Source organism: Cyprinodon tularosa, unplaced genomic scaffold, assembly GCF_016077235.1.
Source record: "Cyprinodon tularosa strain WSP-4 unplaced genomic scaffold, ASM1607723v1 ctg35, whole genome shotgun sequence".
Lineage (NCBI taxonomy): Eukaryota > Metazoa > Chordata > Actinopteri > Cyprinodontiformes > Cyprinodontidae > Cyprinodon > Cyprinodon tularosa.
In genome coordinates, this window is record NW_024039063.1 from 1,402,263 (window position 1) to 1,420,544 (window position 18,282).

The 18,282-nt window shown below is 36.8% G+C and overlaps 1 protein-coding gene across 1 annotated transcript in view; it reads left to right on the forward strand.

Annotated features, from left to right (window-relative positions):
• The window catches only part of LOC119789880 (collagen alpha-1(XXIV) chain), a 110,305-nt gene that overhangs the window by 13,534 nt on the left and 78,489 nt on the right, over positions 1-18,282 (forward strand). Inside the window, exons 4-6 of the mRNA XM_038295067.1 lie at positions 9,638-9,691; positions 11,896-11,949; positions 14,830-14,883. Of these exons, the coding sequence (XP_038150995.1) occupies positions 9,638-9,691; positions 11,896-11,949; positions 14,830-14,883 (162 nt within the window). The remainder of the gene's footprint in view (positions 1-9,637; positions 9,692-11,895; positions 11,950-14,829; positions 14,884-18,282) is intronic.

The following is an 18,282-nucleotide window of genomic DNA, read 5'->3' on the forward strand; positions in this document are numbered from 1 at the left end:
CTTAATGTTTTAGTATAGTCTTTTTCAAATCTATATAAATAGTGTTATTAAAAAAAATAATAAAATAAAGTTTTAGATTCATTTCAGTTTATTTATGTAGTGCCAATTCACAATATATGTAACCTCGAGGCAGTTTACACAGACAATTCAATGAGCTCTTACTTTCAGTTTTCTAACTGGTTCACTGGTGAGTTGTGCTATTTTGTCAGGATACATTGTTTGGAACTGTCTATGCTTCATAAATAATTCTTGGCATTAACAGGCTCCATGATGACAAATGAGCAGATTGTTTCATTCATCAGTTAATTCCAGTTAATAAGATTAATTGTTTCAACCCTACAGCCCTCCCCCCTGCTGTTTATAATTCTAAGAGTAACTAGCCTTGCGTTTGTACTGGATTTGTTTAGATTTTATAGAAGAATGAATTATTACTTCAGAAGGATTTAAAACTTTGTACCAGTTAGAAGTGTTCAAACATTTGTAATAGGAGGATATTGCATGCAAAAGAGTGGTGGGAAGCAGTTTTTGTGTTTTTCCTCATATCTCTCCTGGTTATTTGGACCATGATGTACGTCATCATACTTAAAGATATAATGGAGGATTTTCTTTTTCCAGATGGATCATCAAAATAATTGGTCCTCCTAATTATCAATCATTCTTGTGATATGTTTACGTAAGGCTGTCTTACGTGCTCGTCCCCATTTTCACTTACTTGAGGTGAATCTGACATAGTGGAATAGATGCAAATCTTCTTTTGGAAAGTAAGCTTGTATGAGTGATGCAAACAGCAACTTTTAAACAGAGTGTGCATGAGAGGAAATGGGTTCTGGCATAGTCTCACACACGTTTAATAGGCATGGTTGTGCATGTGCATTTTTATTTTTTTAAGATGAAAGGGCGGGTTTTGTTAAAAACTCGCAAAAATCCTCAACTATGCCTTTTGTGGGGAGTGATGAGGGTACCATTTTGAAAAAACCAGCTCATATTGGCCCTGTAGCCTGAATGACTTTAAGTATTATTGATTATGTGTTAGCTACTCTGACAGTTTAGTTGCAGGCATGTTTTGAATGTTGGATCAGCTGAAGGTTAATGTTTGCCTCTGGGTGGTCAAGTTTAAAGAGTGAGAACTTATGCCAAACCCTTTGCAGTCAGACTTTGAAAAGTTGTTTCTAAAGCAAGTTTTCTTTAGAATCATCAGTGTTGGGCACGTTACTTTGAAAAAGTAATTATTAGTTATAGTTACTAGTTACTTGTCCCAAAAAGTAACTGAGTTACTAACTGAGTTACTCCACAATAAAAGTAATTAGTTACTAGTAAAAGTAACTATTGCGTTACTTTTGCGTTTCTCGCCCCCGTAAACCTCACCACCCAGCCCCCACCTTCTCGCGGTGTGTTTCCAAAGCCAGCTGAATAGAGCGGATGACAAAGACAAGAACCTGCAGAGAGTTTTGCATTTCTTGTAACTCAACGTAAATGACATCGGGGGAACGCGATGTAAAGTTTTTTAACAGGGAATTCAGATCTGGTGAAATTAATAACTGAGGATGTCTAATTCTGAAATCCTGTGTGTTTGGGTTGTTATAGATACTGCAACATCTATCTATCTAGATGTATACTCTGTGTGTGACATAAAATATGGATCTCCATCCCTGCCACAAAGGCCATCAAATAATGTTTAAAATAAAAAATACAGTATTTTGAAAAGTCAGAGCATCCATCCATCCATCCATCCATCCATCCATCCATCCATCCATCCATCCATCCATCCATCCATCCATCCATCCATCCATCCATCCATCCATCCATCCATCCATCCATCCATCCATCCATCCATCCATCCAGATTTCTCCCTTTCTCCATATAGGCTATCATTTGGTCGTTCACGCTCTCCATAGTTGTCCTGTGGCGCGAGCACAGGGCGGCTGTTACGCACCTTTAGCGAGCATGCGCGTTTCCTGTCGCTTGCGCGGTGACTCTTGCCGCCTGCGCTGTGCGGAGATGCAAAGGAAACCGTTATGTGGTGGGGAAATGCAGCTCGACGTAACACCGGTATTTCCATCAGGAAAACGCTGTTTTGCTGCTGGATTCATCCTCACTCTCCATCTCTCTGTGTGTGCTGTACGTTAACACTCACCAGCAGAAACACCCACCTACCCAACTGACAGACGGAATCTCACTATACATCAGCCATTCTCATCCTCCCTTCTCTCATGACAAGGCGCGCACCTCTGGATGACCTAAAAAATAATCTTTAATATCTCTTAAACAAAAGTAGCACAAACAATATTTTTTTCTGCACAAATCTGCACTAACGTTGCACTAACCATTCAGTCTATTTGCAGAGTTTTTTGACGTGGGTGGGGTGTCAGCTTCACGCAGCTGCGCACGAGTCCCATCATGAAAAAAGGTTCATTGTGCGACCTGAGTAACGCGCAGTAACGGGGTGTCTGCAATGGTAACTGCGTTATAGTTACAGTCAAAGTAATTAGTTAGATTACTCGTTACTAAAACAAGGTAACGGCGTTACTAACGCCGTTACTTTCAACGCCGTTAGTCCCATCACTGAGAATCATAAAGCTAACAAAGGCAAAAGTGAAATGTTTCAGATAATGTAATTAAAAAACCTTTTGGCTTTCTTAAAAAAAAAAACAAAAAAAACTTAATATCTTACAAGGCCCCTTCTTCAAAGCAGACATGTCAAACATGACAGCATTCTGCAGTATAGCCATTTTTCACTCTTTCGTGAAAAAAATAGCTGCGCTTTGATTACACTTTGTCAATACTTTGTTAATGTTGAAAAATAAACAATTTTGCGATTGTTGTGTTTCCATTAAATAAGAAATGCAATCAAAGTTACATGTGAATTAGTTTAATCACATGATAACTCATGAAAAAACATTATTTGCCATCATCCTCCTACCACTTCTTCATCATCATACCTCATCTGCTTTGGCTTTTTTTGCCAGTAACATTTGGTTGTTGACCATTTGACTTGTATGATGCACATACAGTCTTTTCGTGGAAGTTTGAGAATTATGCGAAGAGAAATTAACACCATTTGAAAAATTTCAATCTTTTCATTTGCATTGCGAAATCCAATCAGGGACTAGATTTCACTGACCTACAGTGAAGGAGGCAACAGAGACAACTTTTTATTAATCAATGTTGAAGATAGAGAAAATAATGTTAACAAAGGATGAAGAAGGTAATACTCTTAAGAGGTTCTAGGTGGTTTTAAAAAAAGGCATTTTAATTTAGCCCTAGAAAGAGTGTTTCATCGTCCTACCTCCATGACAGACACCGGCCAGCCACTGCTTTTTCTTCTTTTCTGGTGAGCTGCAGCCTCCCACCCACCTTTAGCACTCTGTCTGCCCACCGGAATTATCCAATCTACTGCCTGTATAGCTATCCACAGATAGGCATGGAGCCTTCCCTGCTCTGGCTGTGTTTCCTCATCAGGCTTCTCAGAGCTACCGCTGTCCTCCTCAATTATCTTCCTGAGGTACCCAGAGCAAATCTCAGGGAGAGGCGGTGACTTGCTCTGTTGGGAACATAAGAAACAATCATATCTCTGACGTAAGATGGAACTTGGCCACTTACAGTAAGGCTTTATATATAAGGAGAAGACTTTAAATTCTTTTCTGGATTCAACAGGAAGCCAATGAAGAGAAACTAGGATAGGAGAGATATGATCTCTATTTTAAATTTTCATCAGAACTCTTGCTGCAGCATTTTGGATCAGCTGAAGGCTTTTAACTACAGTTTGTTGACTTCCTGATAGTAAAGAATTATAATAGTCCAGCCCTGAAGTAACAAATACATGGACTAGTTTCTCAGCTTCACTCCTGGACAGGATATTTCTAATTTTTGTAATATTACATAGATAAAAGAAGGAAATTCTAGAAACCTCTTTGATATGGGATTTAAATGACAGGTCCTGATAAAAAATAACACCAAGATTTTTTTTACTTTATTATCTAAAATCAATATAATGCCATCCATATGAAGTGTCTGACTAATCAGCTTCTTTTTCAAAGACTCGGGTCCAAAGACTACAACTTCTGTTTTGTCTGCATTCAGGAGCAGAAAGTTAAGAGTCATCCAGTTTTTTATCTCTTTAAGACATGCCTGTAATCTATGTAATTTGAATTTATAGACAGATACAGCTGAGTATCATCAGCATAACAGTGGAAATTAATTCCATGCTGTCTAATTTTCTACTAATTGGGAGCATATATTTACTAAAGGGAATTGGTCCTAGCACTGATCTCTGTGGTACTTCACAGGTAACCCTGAAAGATGAGGAATATTTATCATTAACATGAACAAACTAAAATCGGTCAGATATATTCGATTTAAACCAGTCTAGTCCCTTTACTTCCTACAAAATAGTTAAGTCATTTAAAAAATATATTTTTGTCAACTGTATCAAAACAGCACTGAGATCCAACAGGACGAGCACAGATACAAGTCCATTATCTGAGGCCATGAGAATATCATTAGTGACTTTCACCAGAGCTGTTTCAGTGCTATGATGAACTCTAAAGCCAGACTGAAACTCTTCAAAAAGTTTATTATGGTGTAAGTGGTCACACACTATTTTTTCAAGAATTTTAGATAAGACAGGACGATTGGATATTGGTCTATAACTAACAAAGTCATTTGGGTTGAGAGATGGTTTCTTAAGTAAATGTTTAATTACAGCAACCTTAAAAGCCTTTGGTACATATTCCTGTAACAGGGAGAGATTAATCACATCTAAAATGGAGGAGGAGATCAAAGGGAATACCTCCTTAAATAACCTGGTTGGAACTGGATCTAATCTACAAGTTGAAGGCTTAGATGAAGACAGTAGTTTTGCTAACTCTAAAAGTTCAACTGGATCAGAGCAGTTTAAACCTGGTTCAGATTCTATGACTACCTCAGATGATGCCTCACCTTCCAGGGATAAACCAATCATAGTTAGATGAGTGCTAATTATCTTATTTTTAATAAAATCAATCTTATTTTTAAAGAATCCCATTAAAATATTCCTGCTAAGAGCAGGTAGTATGGACGGTTCAGTGGCACTATGGCTTTGGGTGAGTTTTGCAACTGTATTAAAAAGATATAGGATTATTCTTATTCTCCTCTATTAATGAGGAGGGTCCAAAGTAAGATGATGAGAATGTGTGGGACTATTCATATTTTGAACAAAGCCAATAGTGTCTAAGATAGCATTAAAGGCTGCACTTAACCTATCACATTCAATGTAAGCATGGATGATAAAATCCCCCACTATGATGCCCTGTCAGTATTCAACACCAAATCAGATAGGAACTCTGAAACCTCATTTACAAATTCAGAGTAAGGACCTGGTGGGCAATACAAAGTAAAAAAAGAAGAGGCTTTCTTGCTTCGTAATTTGGATGAGGGAAACTAAGGGTTAAATGTTCAAAAGAGTTGTAATTATTAACTGCCTTTGGAGTAATCAGTAAGTCAGACTGAAAGATTGTTGCTACTCCTCCTCCTCAGCCAGAATTTCTGGGTATGTGAAAAATTAAATAACTAGAAGGGGTTGCCTCATTTATGCTCACATAATCCTATTGCTCCAGCCAAGTTTCTGTAAGACAACATTAATCAATGTGATTATCACAAAGTCATTAACTAGCAGACTTTTGAAGAAAGAAATCTTATGTTAAATAAACCACATTTAATCATTTTAACTTTTTCCCCAATTGGAGTTATTTTTATTTTTATCAGATTATCATGATTCACTCCTTTGGGAATCTTTTCTTATTTATTTGATTTTGATTGTGGGCAAGACACTGTCTGGTTGGAGTAATGAGTGGGTAACAGTAGAGAAGTTGCTGAGAGTTTGCACCCTGGGTTGTCAGTGTTTTGGAGGACTTATAAATTCGGACAGATTCCTAGAAAGAGGAGCTGCACCATCCAAAGTGGGATGGATGCCGTCTCTCCGAATCCGACCAAGCTTTCCCCAAAAGGATTACCAATTATTAATGTAGCCCACATTGTTTTCAGGACACCACCTAGACACCCAGCGGTTGAATGACGACATGCGGCTAAACATGCCATCACTGATCAGGGAGTGGACCAGAGAAAATCATGGAGTCTGACATTGTTTTGGCAAACTTACACAATGAAGCAGCACAAGTTTTAGTGACCTCTCATTGGCGTAACCGGTTGTCATTACCACCAAAGTGAATAACAATCTTACTGTATCCTGCAGAAATTCTCAAACTTATCTATCTCCATCATTCCAGTGAAGCCACTTTCCCACTGAAAACCTGTGTTTTTTTAAATTGGGTTGACCCTCTAACAATCCGCTTTTAGCTCTTTTTCGCATTTGACCAAAAAGCAGAGTCTGACCTCCTGCAGGCAAGTTGTGTTGCCATTGTCCGCCACCACTGCGTATCTGGTGACAAGCATTGCACCGGGTGAGCCTTGATGATGTTCACAATGCAACGGAAATCAGTGAAGTAAATAATGGAGAGCAACATGGACAGAGCATAGTCAGTATTCTTTATTATTTCACTCTTTTAGCTGTCCGAATAAGTCTTACTAGTGCTCCACCATGTTAATTGAAGGTAAACAGAGTTGTTTTATGGAGCTAGATCGTTCTCAGTTTTCACAAATACACATATGTGATTCATACATGCACAGGACAAGATCCGCACATGCACAGCTCGATTCATACAAGCACAAAAAAAAAAAAAAACACTCATGCAAACACACAAAGGACAAGACTTACAATTGCACAGAACAACTGACTTTTGCGACTCCCGTGAGGTGCCTCGAATGGAGGGGATGGGGATGGGTTGCACCAATCACTTGTATAAACCAATCACAAGAAAGTACTCCACATGGGACGACACCCCCAGATCCCACATCCATCACATATGTGTTTTAGTGAATATTGAGCTGATCTAGGTCCATAGTGTTTCAGCTTGTTATATCAGAAGCGACAAAGGGTGTGTTGATGTTGGGTTCAATGGTGTCATGTTATTTAGCGGGTCAACCCGCTTCTGGTGTCCCCGCAGCATGCCCATCAGTGACAAGGCGATTTTAACGAGGCTTGCCGAGTAATTTGACCAGATTTTTCGGCCAGTGTGAAAGGGGCATAAGAGATGTTGGCACTGAGAACCTACTACTTAGTTGATTAGTTGGATTAAGTTTTTAACTTTCCACATCAGTAAATGTGTTATGTGATATATATGAATCTTTATATAATCTTATGTTATTTCTTATCACTAAGAATGAACAAATTCACAATAATAATTAGAAAGAAAATCTAATGGTGTTTATTCAACTGTGTGGTTGCTTCTGTTTATCTGGCCTGCACTGTTTTGGTGTAGGTGTGGTAAAGTTCTGACTTTTTCCATTTCTCTGATGTGGGAGTTTAGGGGAACAAACAGATGTTTCTTCACTTAAGTTCCCTTAATGATGATTTACCACACTGACATAAAAATGTCAATGCACAAGTGTTACTTGTTGGGTTGCTTGCTGCTGTAAAATGTTAAACACAGAAGATTACATTTTTTAAATAAAAAAATAGTATATAGTATAGAGCATTATAGGGCATTTCTTTCTTTTTTTCAGGATGTGAGGGGTAAGTAAAGGCAAACCATGGCAACTTTGTTTTTTATAGCACATTTTGGTGCCAAAAAAAACTCAAAGTGCTGTAAAACACAATTTTTATATAAATGATTATTTAGATAATTCTAATACAAAAGTTGTATCGCTCCTTTGTTTCAGCACAGTTAATAGGATATGCACAGTATTTGAAAGACACATTATGGCAACATTATTCTAATTTACAGTGATACTGTGGTGAAATTTAGCATTACTGTCTGAAAACTAAGTATTTCAATGCTTGGGGATTTTTTTGTTAATTGCCGGTAATATGAAAGTCAGTGTATAAATATCACTTAACATATAGAGTAACTGGAATATAACAATGTTGACCAATTCCAATTAGTGCATAATGCAGAAGTAGCATGAAAGTGATAAAATTTTTTATTGTTTGCACAAAAACATCTGAAAAGTTTGGCTTGCATATACTTTCAGTGTTGGACTTAAAAAAAAATAATTGGCTTAATTGTGGTTAATTGATAATTAAAATAATTGTCAACTAATTTGTCATTTGAAACAAAGGACTGCATAGGGTAATTGTACACAACTTATTATGCTGAAAGCACAACCCCCTTACAGCAGTAATTAAAGGTATTGTGGAGGATTTTTTAATAGAATAAAAAAAATGCATGAGCCACTTTCTCCTTGTGCACGTCCTGTTTAAAATGTGCTGTACTCATAGCTCATACAAGCTTACTGTATCCACATACAGGGGGACATAGTAACTTAACTCCGTTGTAGGTCCGTTGGCCACATAACTCCTCCTCTGTGCGGCGCCATTTCTGTTATTAGTCACCACTGTCGGACAGGCTATAGATAGTGGGCCGCTGTGACAGCAAATCCCATAATGCATAATCAGAGCTCTCTGCGCAAAGCATTCTGGGATAGATACGCCTCTTCTGAGGCCTTTCTTTTCTTCTCATGCACTTCGTAGACACTTTTTCACTTACAACCCTTGGCCATTTTCAAAGAACGGTGGTGAGCTTCAATGGCTGTGTGAAAACCACAGCACACCAAACATGCTGAAAGTGACATGCGCAGAAAAGATAGCTAACGTGGCGAGCATGTAGGACGTGACCTTACGTAAACGTATTACTAGAATGATTGATCACTTATTTAGATGATCCACCCGGAAATAAAAGATTGTCCTCTATTCCTTTGAGACAACACTTAGAGAAAAACTTCAACAAGATCATTCTCAGATAAAAATCGTCTTTTGATATTTATTATATGTTTAAATGTGTATTATTTAGATGCTCTTGTCATTTAAAATCGATGTAAAATGCACCATAAACATTTTCTTATTTAGAAATGTTAAAAAGCAACCAAAAGCAAGATAAGAACAGCTTTAAATTGTTGCACAGATTATGAGTTGGTTTTTATTTCAGGCTCCAATAGGGTCATTTTAATGTATGAACATACTTTCATCTGACCAGTTCCATTTCTGGCAGTATGTGAAACTTGACCTTAGTGTCAAGTCTTGTGCACCTACTAATATGTTTTCTTCCAATTTGCGATATATTTATTTCATCCCATTATCTCTGACCAGCTTTCCTGCCCCTGTTGAAGATAAGCATCCTAGGCGATGATGATGATAAAAAAAAAAGCCAGCTTTATAGACTCTGCAAGAAATATATCCACTATTTAAAGGCATTTTTAATCTCCTGATTATATATATATATATATATATATATATATATATATATATATATATATATATATATATATATATATATATATATATATATATATATATATATATATATATATGTATCAGAGTAGGGTCAGTTGTCTTAAGAGGTAAGGTAAAACCAAAATTTTTTTTTAACAAAATTAGTTTGGAAAATGCTCATGACGGAGGAGTCCTGGGTTGTTAGACTACATGTTATCGCTTGCCATTAACAGACTGTCTCATCTTTCTTTTTTTCCGTTCACTCCCTTTCTCCATTGATGTTTCTTTCCAACATTCTCAATCTTTCCCAATCCCTCTGTCTTCCTGCTTTAGGGTCCTCCTGGTCCCCCTGGTTTACCTGGTCCTCCTGGAAAGAGAGGTTCTAGGGTGAGTCATTCATGCTCATGATTACAAACTGCCAATAGATATAAATCACCACAGAGGAAGAATCTTACTCTTTTTTTTCTCACTATTATGTAATCAAAAAGTGTGGAATGAAGGCATCAGTTTCATTTTGTTTCTTTTTGCAGTTAAAATGACTAACAAAGGTATACATTGCTTTTTGATTTAAATATGATGCACCTAAAATGTTTTACTCCAACAGCATTGTTGCATTTCTCATTAGCTGGGAAAAATGTAGAAACATTTTCACAGTTTTGAGTTGCACATTGACTATTACTGACTTGCTAGTATGTTAAACTGTGGCAGTCTGCAGGTCTGAGCTGACGAATCAGATCAATCAGAGCAGATGTTTTTTTGTTTGTTGCTTTTTTTTCTTTTTTAAGGAGGGGCCTTTTCTCCCAGCTGCTTATTTTACAGGAAAAATTCTAAACATGTGGATGCAAGTAACTATTAGGACAAAACCTTACAATCAAAAAGCATGTAAGATTGTGTTTTACGGGTTTTTGATCTTAGTATTATCTAAAATTGGCCTTCGAAACACAACAGTAGTTTTTGATAAAGAGTTGCTGACAAATGCTCCTGTTGTTAACATAGCTGAACCTTGCAAACAAGCTTTGGAAGTGCACATTAGGATGAGGTAATGCATATTATTCAGGGAACATTAAACTTGTCGTCTGTTCTTAGTATCAACATACAAAAAAACTATACTGTACCATCTGCAACCAGCAGCTGCATTTAAGTTAAATATGTACATCTTCACTCTGATCTTTACTTCTATTTAAGCAACTGCCAAGGTTGTCATGATGCAATGCTTCAATAATGCATTGAGCCCCGGGGGGCTCCTCCAAACCAAGCACAGTGGAATATCCATTCCATATTCCACATTATATGGAATGGATAAAAGAAGAGCACTGAATAAAATAGATTGATAAATTCACTTTAGGTTAAATAATCGCATCTTTATGGATGCGTTATCTTGAGGAATATATCATAAATCTCTGCATTGCATAAGGAAAGAAGAGCATTTTTCTAATGCAAACTTTTCAATAGCAAACACTTGTATTGAAACACTTGGGATATGTGGTGCTTCCCCAACTGTGTCATATTGTTGCAACAAATTCATGTTGTATTTTTAGCATGATTTCATTAAGATTGCCAAATTTAGAGTATAATTATGAAGGCAGTGATCTACCAGTCTGCTGCAAATAAATGGGATGTCAGGTTAGTTTTATGTATGTTTCTCCTAAAGCCCCACTGACTTTGAAAAGCATGTTTGAAGGGGATGGAAGACATGCAGCCAAAGAGAGTCAGTATACAGCTAAATATGTCCTCAAGTAAGAGACAGAAAAACAGTAAATAACTTGGCTCCTATAAAGTCTACTCTAAATCCCAAAGGCTAAATCATTAAGTGCAACCAGTGTGTAACTTCAGATTGTGGAGAAAAGTTAGGAAGCATGCTGCGCTGTGTTGTTGATATTGGATTGTAAGAATGATTCAAGATTGAGCCTATGAATAAAAGCAGCCTTTTCAATAATTATTAAGATTATCTATTTTTTTCAATTGGTTATTAAAAATGTGATAGTCTTTAATATTTTTTTGTTCTGGGACCCCTTGATTGTTAAAGACTTGGAGCAGACCCCCTTACCATGTCCGCCCTAGAGTTGGGGGGGTTACCATAGAAGTTTTTAGCAGCTGATTAAGGTTTGCTGACAAAGGTGTTATATCATACATGATAAACAGAAATGTCACTTATTTCTTAGCCCTAATTAGCATTTCAAAGAGTGAAGGGTGGAGCTTCCTTGGATTCCCTACAGTCCTCTGTTTTTTGCATTCACGGTTATTTCTTAAAAGCTGATTTTGTCTTTTTTATGTCCAAGTAATAAGTATGGCAGCCTTCTTAGTCTCCTTTCTTGCTTAATAACAGTTATTGGGGGAGAGGCAACGCTGTGGTAGTGAATGCTCCATTAAGTCAAAGAAAACTAGTCACTCTTGTATTTTCTGATCATCTGTCTAAAAACCCTTTGAGATGAAAGAACTGCATCACAGAAAATCTTTGAAATCTTAAGCCTGATTAAACCTAAACTTAGATCTAAGCTAAATCCTTACCTTACATGTGTCGATTGCCTCTACATAATTTTTTCAAATTTAATAACAGTTGACACCTGTTATTCTTTTACCTTTTGTTCTAGGGTCCACCTGGTCCACAAGGAAAACCTGGACAACCTGGACCACCTGGTCCAAAGGTGAGAACTGCTCTCTAGTATAAGAAAAGGAAAGTTCACTGTCTATATTTGCAAGAAAATCAACAAAGATCTCATGGAGATGTTTCCTTTCTAATTGGGAGCTTCCTTTGCTTAACGTGTATAGACATGAGTATGCATAAAATTGTGCCCACTTAGGGATGTATTTATAGAATTAAAGGTGGAATTATACCCCACAAAGGTAGATGCATGAAAAATAAAGGCAGCGAAGGCTTACTTTAATTGTACATTATGCATGTATTTTATGAAACGTAGGAGGAATAAGCACAGGAAATAGTATGCAAGAGTTCCCAAGTTGCAAAGAAAGACTTACACTGACTTATACAAACTTATGTCATGAATTTGTTTTCTTTCCTTTCTGATATTAAATCATATCAAAGTTTCCTGTTTTAGTTAATTCTGGATTTGCACTTTTTATTCTATCTGCCAAATTCTAGGTTGACTAGAGATGTTATTTTAGATGTTTTAATACTTTCTGTAATGTCAGCAATTCACAAAAATACTTGTGTTTTTGCTTTTTGTGCTACATGTGTGATTTATGTAAAAAAAAAAAGAAAAGAAAAAGGGGATCCACTTGACAAGCCTTCACCCATTATTTGTTTTTTTTTTGTCATGATGATTCGCCATTTTGTACATGTTCTGATTTATTTCTGAAACACGAACTAGGTGCTATCATTGGTCGATGTTACCATAGTTTACAGTTGAATATGATTATCTGATCAGAAGAAGGTGCCATTTCCAGACCTTTGGGGATTTTACCTAATAGTTTGGCCTTGCTTGTAGAGGTCCAGTCTTCCCTCTCTGATATCTAGGCAGATATCTTTGGAATTTCTTGTCATGTAACAGAAACAAATGCACTCTTTGAAGTGTTCCCAATCATTTGGGTTTTCCAAAATTGTAAAAAATTGCTACAGTTATTCTGAGTGTTTCTAAACCTAAAAAAAAAAGAAATCTCAAATTATTCCATCTGATGTCAAATGGAAATAATTGCAGTTAGGCTTAGAAAGTGAACATCGTAAAAAAGGACATCTGATTATTTTTTTTTTTAGATAAGACAGTTATTTAAAAAATGATATTTTGTATTTTTACAGTTAATGTGAAGATCTGATTTTAAATGTTCAATCCAAATATTCATCTCAATTTTGTGTCCTGTTTTGTTCGTAACAGTAACTCTAAGCTCTTGTCTTTAAGAGCCGCTCCATGTTTCAAGTTTGCAACACACCTAACTTTAATTAATATATGATTGTAATGCTTCAACATCACATGTTGGAGGAAATGTTGAGGAGGTAATGCAGTTATTTGAATTGGGAATGCTGAAGCAGAGATACTTCTTAAATATGAAGGCCAGTGAGTTCTCACGACCAGTGTTGAAACCCATGGTTTATATTATTAGGCCACATCTTAGTGGTCCCAGCGGCTAACTAAAATACCCTATAAATCATTCAGTCTAACAAAAATGTAGACACAGTTTTTATTGCGAGGCAAATGTCTTCAATTATGGTGACTGACAAGATCGACACGCTGCTCCCCGAGGAGTAGAGAGCGTGTGCATGTGGAATTAACCCAAACACAGCCAGATGTTGTCAGCAATCGGGATAATAAGGCAATATGTTGTCAAAGTGCGACAGGAAAGGACAAAAACTTTGCTCATGGAATGGATTCTCAACCATCCAGATAAGGTTGTGGTTGCCCTTCCTTTTTGCCACTGTATACAAGCACAGTTTTAACTTTTAAGCCACACTGCTGATAAAACAAATGGGAATAGATAAGAGGGAACAGATCTGGTGAGCTTTCTACCATTGTGGGACGAGGTATAACTCAGTAAGGATGTGGGTAGCCCTAAGCAGATGTTTGTGGTATCAGTATTTCTAAATGACTTCCACAGAGAGGATGCACCATGCAATCAGTGGTGTATGAAACAAGTCATGCTGCAGACAGAGAAATAAAGTGGGTGTTCCACATTCTTTAAGTTATAATGGATCTATGATTATTTTTAGTTTTTGATGCTGTATATATATATAAACGTAGAAACATTTAGATTTTGAATAAAAGAAACAGCACTGGATTTGTTTTGACTCTTTCAGACATCTTTTGTTTCACTATGCATGTCTGGTTACTCGGTTACTATGCTGTGCATCTCCAACTCCTGACTCACCAGTCCTGCAGATTTTACACCCACTTATCTCTGGACAAATAAAAAGTTTGTCTATGTAAGTCCATAGTGGTCATTTAATGAGTCAGTTCAATTCACTGGAACCCCAGCAGAAAAGTGCTTAAGAGACTCTGGCTCAGCTAAGGAAACGTATCACTCAATGAAATGTATTGTGAACGGCAGATGAGTTAGCCAACAGCATGAGATGTTTGGACAGTCCACTTAAGATTTAAAAGAGCCTGTCTGTAGAATTCATGCACTGCTGACTCTTGTTTCCAACCTGGACAGAATTTTTGGTTTCAGGTTTTACGCTTCGATGGGAGTAAGTCATAACTGCAGTAATATGATGCTTGAAATTCTGTTAAGATCAATCTGGTGTAAAGTGGAAATTCTGGGCCATAAAAAATGTTTTGTTTAAAGGGTTGGGGGTCATAAATGTGTATAGTAAATATGCAAAGGTAGTGTGGAGAATCTGAATGTGGTCAGACAAAGCTTTCATGAATCATAATTTTAGTTAAAAAGACTCCTCATTGCAGTACAGTGTATTCTATCTTAGATATATTTTATGTTAAGGTGTTGTCTGATTGGTTAGAGTTGAAAAATTGATTCATTACCAAAGGAATAGATTGCATGACGGAAATTTGCACCTGCTAAAGTGACATCAGCCTGCAGAAAAGATTTATTACTTTTTGCCCTTGTTTCTATTACAGGGGTCAAAAGGGGATCCAGGGCTTTCTCCAGGCCAGGCTCCACCTGGACAAAAGGTAAATAAAGCTATTATTGCTTTCTCAAAGTGCTCTTTTTTGAAAACTGTTTTAAGATCTTTCTCAAGATTCCCTTTGTGATTGTGTAAAACTGTACCTGCATACAAACAGAATGTAGATACACTTTTCAAAATATGAGCGACATCTTCCTGGGTTTATTAAGATCACAGTGATGGAAATGTATCTGGGTCCTCAATGTGGTGTGGAGGAGCTTGGATATACTTTCTAATTAAAGCAAGTCCATCTAAGAATACCAATGGCTGTGAAACATCCAAAAAAAACCTGATAAATTATAAAATATTCATGTGATTTCTTCTCCAATTAATGTGATTAATAACCTGTACACCTAAATACCAAGCAATGTGAAATAATGATAATGGAATATTAAAAACTAAGAGAAGTGACTGCGTAAGTTTGTACACATAGTATAGAAGTAATTTAAAGTGCCTCATGACTAACTTCAAGTGAATTTAAGACATTGTAGCCTTATTTTCTCTTTGTTTGCATCTCATAGTAAAAGTCATTGTCTATAGAAATCTGCTCAAATATCAGAGCAAATGTACCAATATTTAGAAGAAGGATACAGAGATATTTCTTAGCTTTATGTAATGCATTGAGCCTAGCCATCACCAATTGACTTAACAGCACTGTGACTAAGAACTGGGAGTTTCTCTTAAATTGATTAAAAGATAAGAATTAGACTGTTTACTGGGCTGCCAAGAGATCCACAATAGCAATAAAGGACATGCAGAAATTTCTAGGAGGTTTGGCTGTGTTTTACATATAATGACAGTTTTCTATGTTCTCTGTGCAAATTCTGACTCATCAGGTTTATGGCAACCACAAAACAGGCTTAAATCAGACCAGACACCCTTGGTTTTCTTGAAAATGTTTCAACTCCAATCCACGATACTTGATCAATTCTAGCCGCTCGCACTAGTACCACCTGTAGCTGGGGTAATACTGTTTGTGAGCATATGGAGACCCATCCTCCAAGGCACATTCCAAGAGATGTAAATCAATGACCCAGCCGTTGTTGTTAGTTGATCATTTGAGTCTGATGTTTGGTGTGATTTGTGTTCTTGTCCATCTGGATCTTAATGAGACTGATTTAGTAATTTCTTTGGGATGAGTTACAATTCAAAATGGCTCCACCCCCCTTTCAAACTGTCTGTCCTCTCTGTCTAGGATCTAATTGGTCATCAAAATTATTTCCTTTGCTCCTGAGCTGCAGATGTACTGCTTTTCTTGCCCCAAGCTCAGCCCCCCTTTGCCTCACCAAGCATTATTTTTAGTAGTTATTTACTAGTTGTTGTCTGGTTTCTTGATAGATAAGTTTAACTTAGCTTTATGTAGTTTTTCTGAATTTGGAATATATAATATAATATATAATAATATATTGTACAATATTGTCAATTGTTGTACTCTATGGCAAAACCAAAGGGTTACTATTTTTTGTATGCATGTATGTTCTTACACTCTACGTCCCAATGGTGTGATGCAATCTAACTGCTCACACTGTACGTCCAAAAACCACACTTGGGTTGTGTCCGAATGTCCGCCCTAACCCCTCAATCCCTCAATCACTATATAGAGCGGGGACTATATATGGAAAGATGTTTCACCTCCTTCCATGCTCACCAAACAGTCCAGGAAAGGTAGCTTGATGTTTTTGGCATCCTCTCTTGTGAATTTGATGTTGTGGTCAACCAAGTTGATGTATTTCTCTGAAGGTGTCAAAAGCTCTCTTTTCCATTTCTTCCATGTAAAGACTGGCTACAATTGGTGACACGGGAGATCCCATGGCACAACCGTGTTTTTGTCTGTAAAAATAATCTTTGAACTTGAAATAGATGGAAAGACAAAGGTCCAGTAGGGTGCAGATTTGGTCTGGAGTGAAATTAGTCCTGTCTTGTTTAGGTCACTCTCTTATTGAAGACGTTTCCTGACTGTTTCTACGGTCTGATATAGGTATGCACGTGAAAAGAGCAGAAACATCAGAAGACACCTGGGTTTTTCTATGTGATGTGGTGTCTTTCCCACCAAGGTGGCTAAGATATTAGTAAGCCGTTTAGCAATGTTGTATGTTACTGAGTTAATGCTGTTGATGATGGGTCTGAGTGATGTTCCTTCCTTGTGCAATTTTGGGAGTCCATATAAGCATGGAATGTCCTCCCCTGGATATAATCTAAAATAAGCTGAACGGTTGATTATCTTGTCTTTTTCGAGTTGCTTGAGGTAGTCCGTGATTTTTTTTTTTCAATCTAAAGTCAAGTTAAGCCATGAATAAACACAATTCTTTTAAAGATATAAGTCTAATGTGTTATGACTACAAAAACAAGCCTACCGGTGAAACTGCTTGACGATACCATCCTTTAACAAGCCAACACAGTCAGCCAGTATTTTTTCAAAGCATTGTTTTTTCTTTCAACCTGTTGTTTTATGAGATCTGATTTTATTTAAAGTTGACTTGGTTTGATTCTAAATACTTCTCCAATTATTTTTTTGTTAATGTTTCTTATTGTTAAAGGAACACTTTCTTCACCTACTGATGTATCTCTGAGTCATTCTGTTTACTAAGTAAGTCAAAGTAATGATTTTTTTTAAGCAGCACTGCTAATGCAGTCTCTTGAACTAATTATATGCACTCTTGCTCAGTCAAGTTCAACCCTTTTTGTTTTCCTCAGAATTTAATCCAGCCTTTCCACACTTTCTGGATAAGAAGATGTTAATGTTGATTGAAGTTTTTAACTACATTTTTGTGCAGTATTTATGAGGCTTTATTACAATGTTATGTTGATGACTTTATTGAAGCCTCTACGTGATTTGAAAACTTGCATAGTTGGTAGTCTGCTTTGCACAGTAAGCAAAGTGTCAAACATGCTGCATATTTAATAGTTCTGCAATCCAAGAGCTTTAAGGATACAGTAATAAAGCACCGTGTTTGGTAAATGAAACCCAATAAACTCTGCTAGGGGTTCCCATCGAGCTACTATGCTGATTTACTGCACCACCATAGGCAGATAACTGTTGCTGCTAAAATGTGCTGATCAAGCTGTTTTTTAAGGTGTTGTATAATCATTTAGTTTTAAGATTTTCTTTTTTTGTCTCTTATTATTGTTAATCATGTTCCTTATTTTGCTGGGGTCAGTTATTATTTTTTGTAAGCTTTTCTTATAAAGTCCTTTTGCCATTTTATTGTTTTTAGTTTATGTCATATCCATGTAGTGTTAGATTTACATTAGTATTTTTGTCTAATTATGTCTTTTTGGTGCCAGTCTCTTCCCTCTTTTTCCAGCCTTCTCTCTGCACTGCCACCTTGGAAGGGACAAGAACTAAAGTATTTTATCTGATCTTTGTCCTGCTCTGGCTTCAGGTCCTCTCCAGCTGAAAAATAAC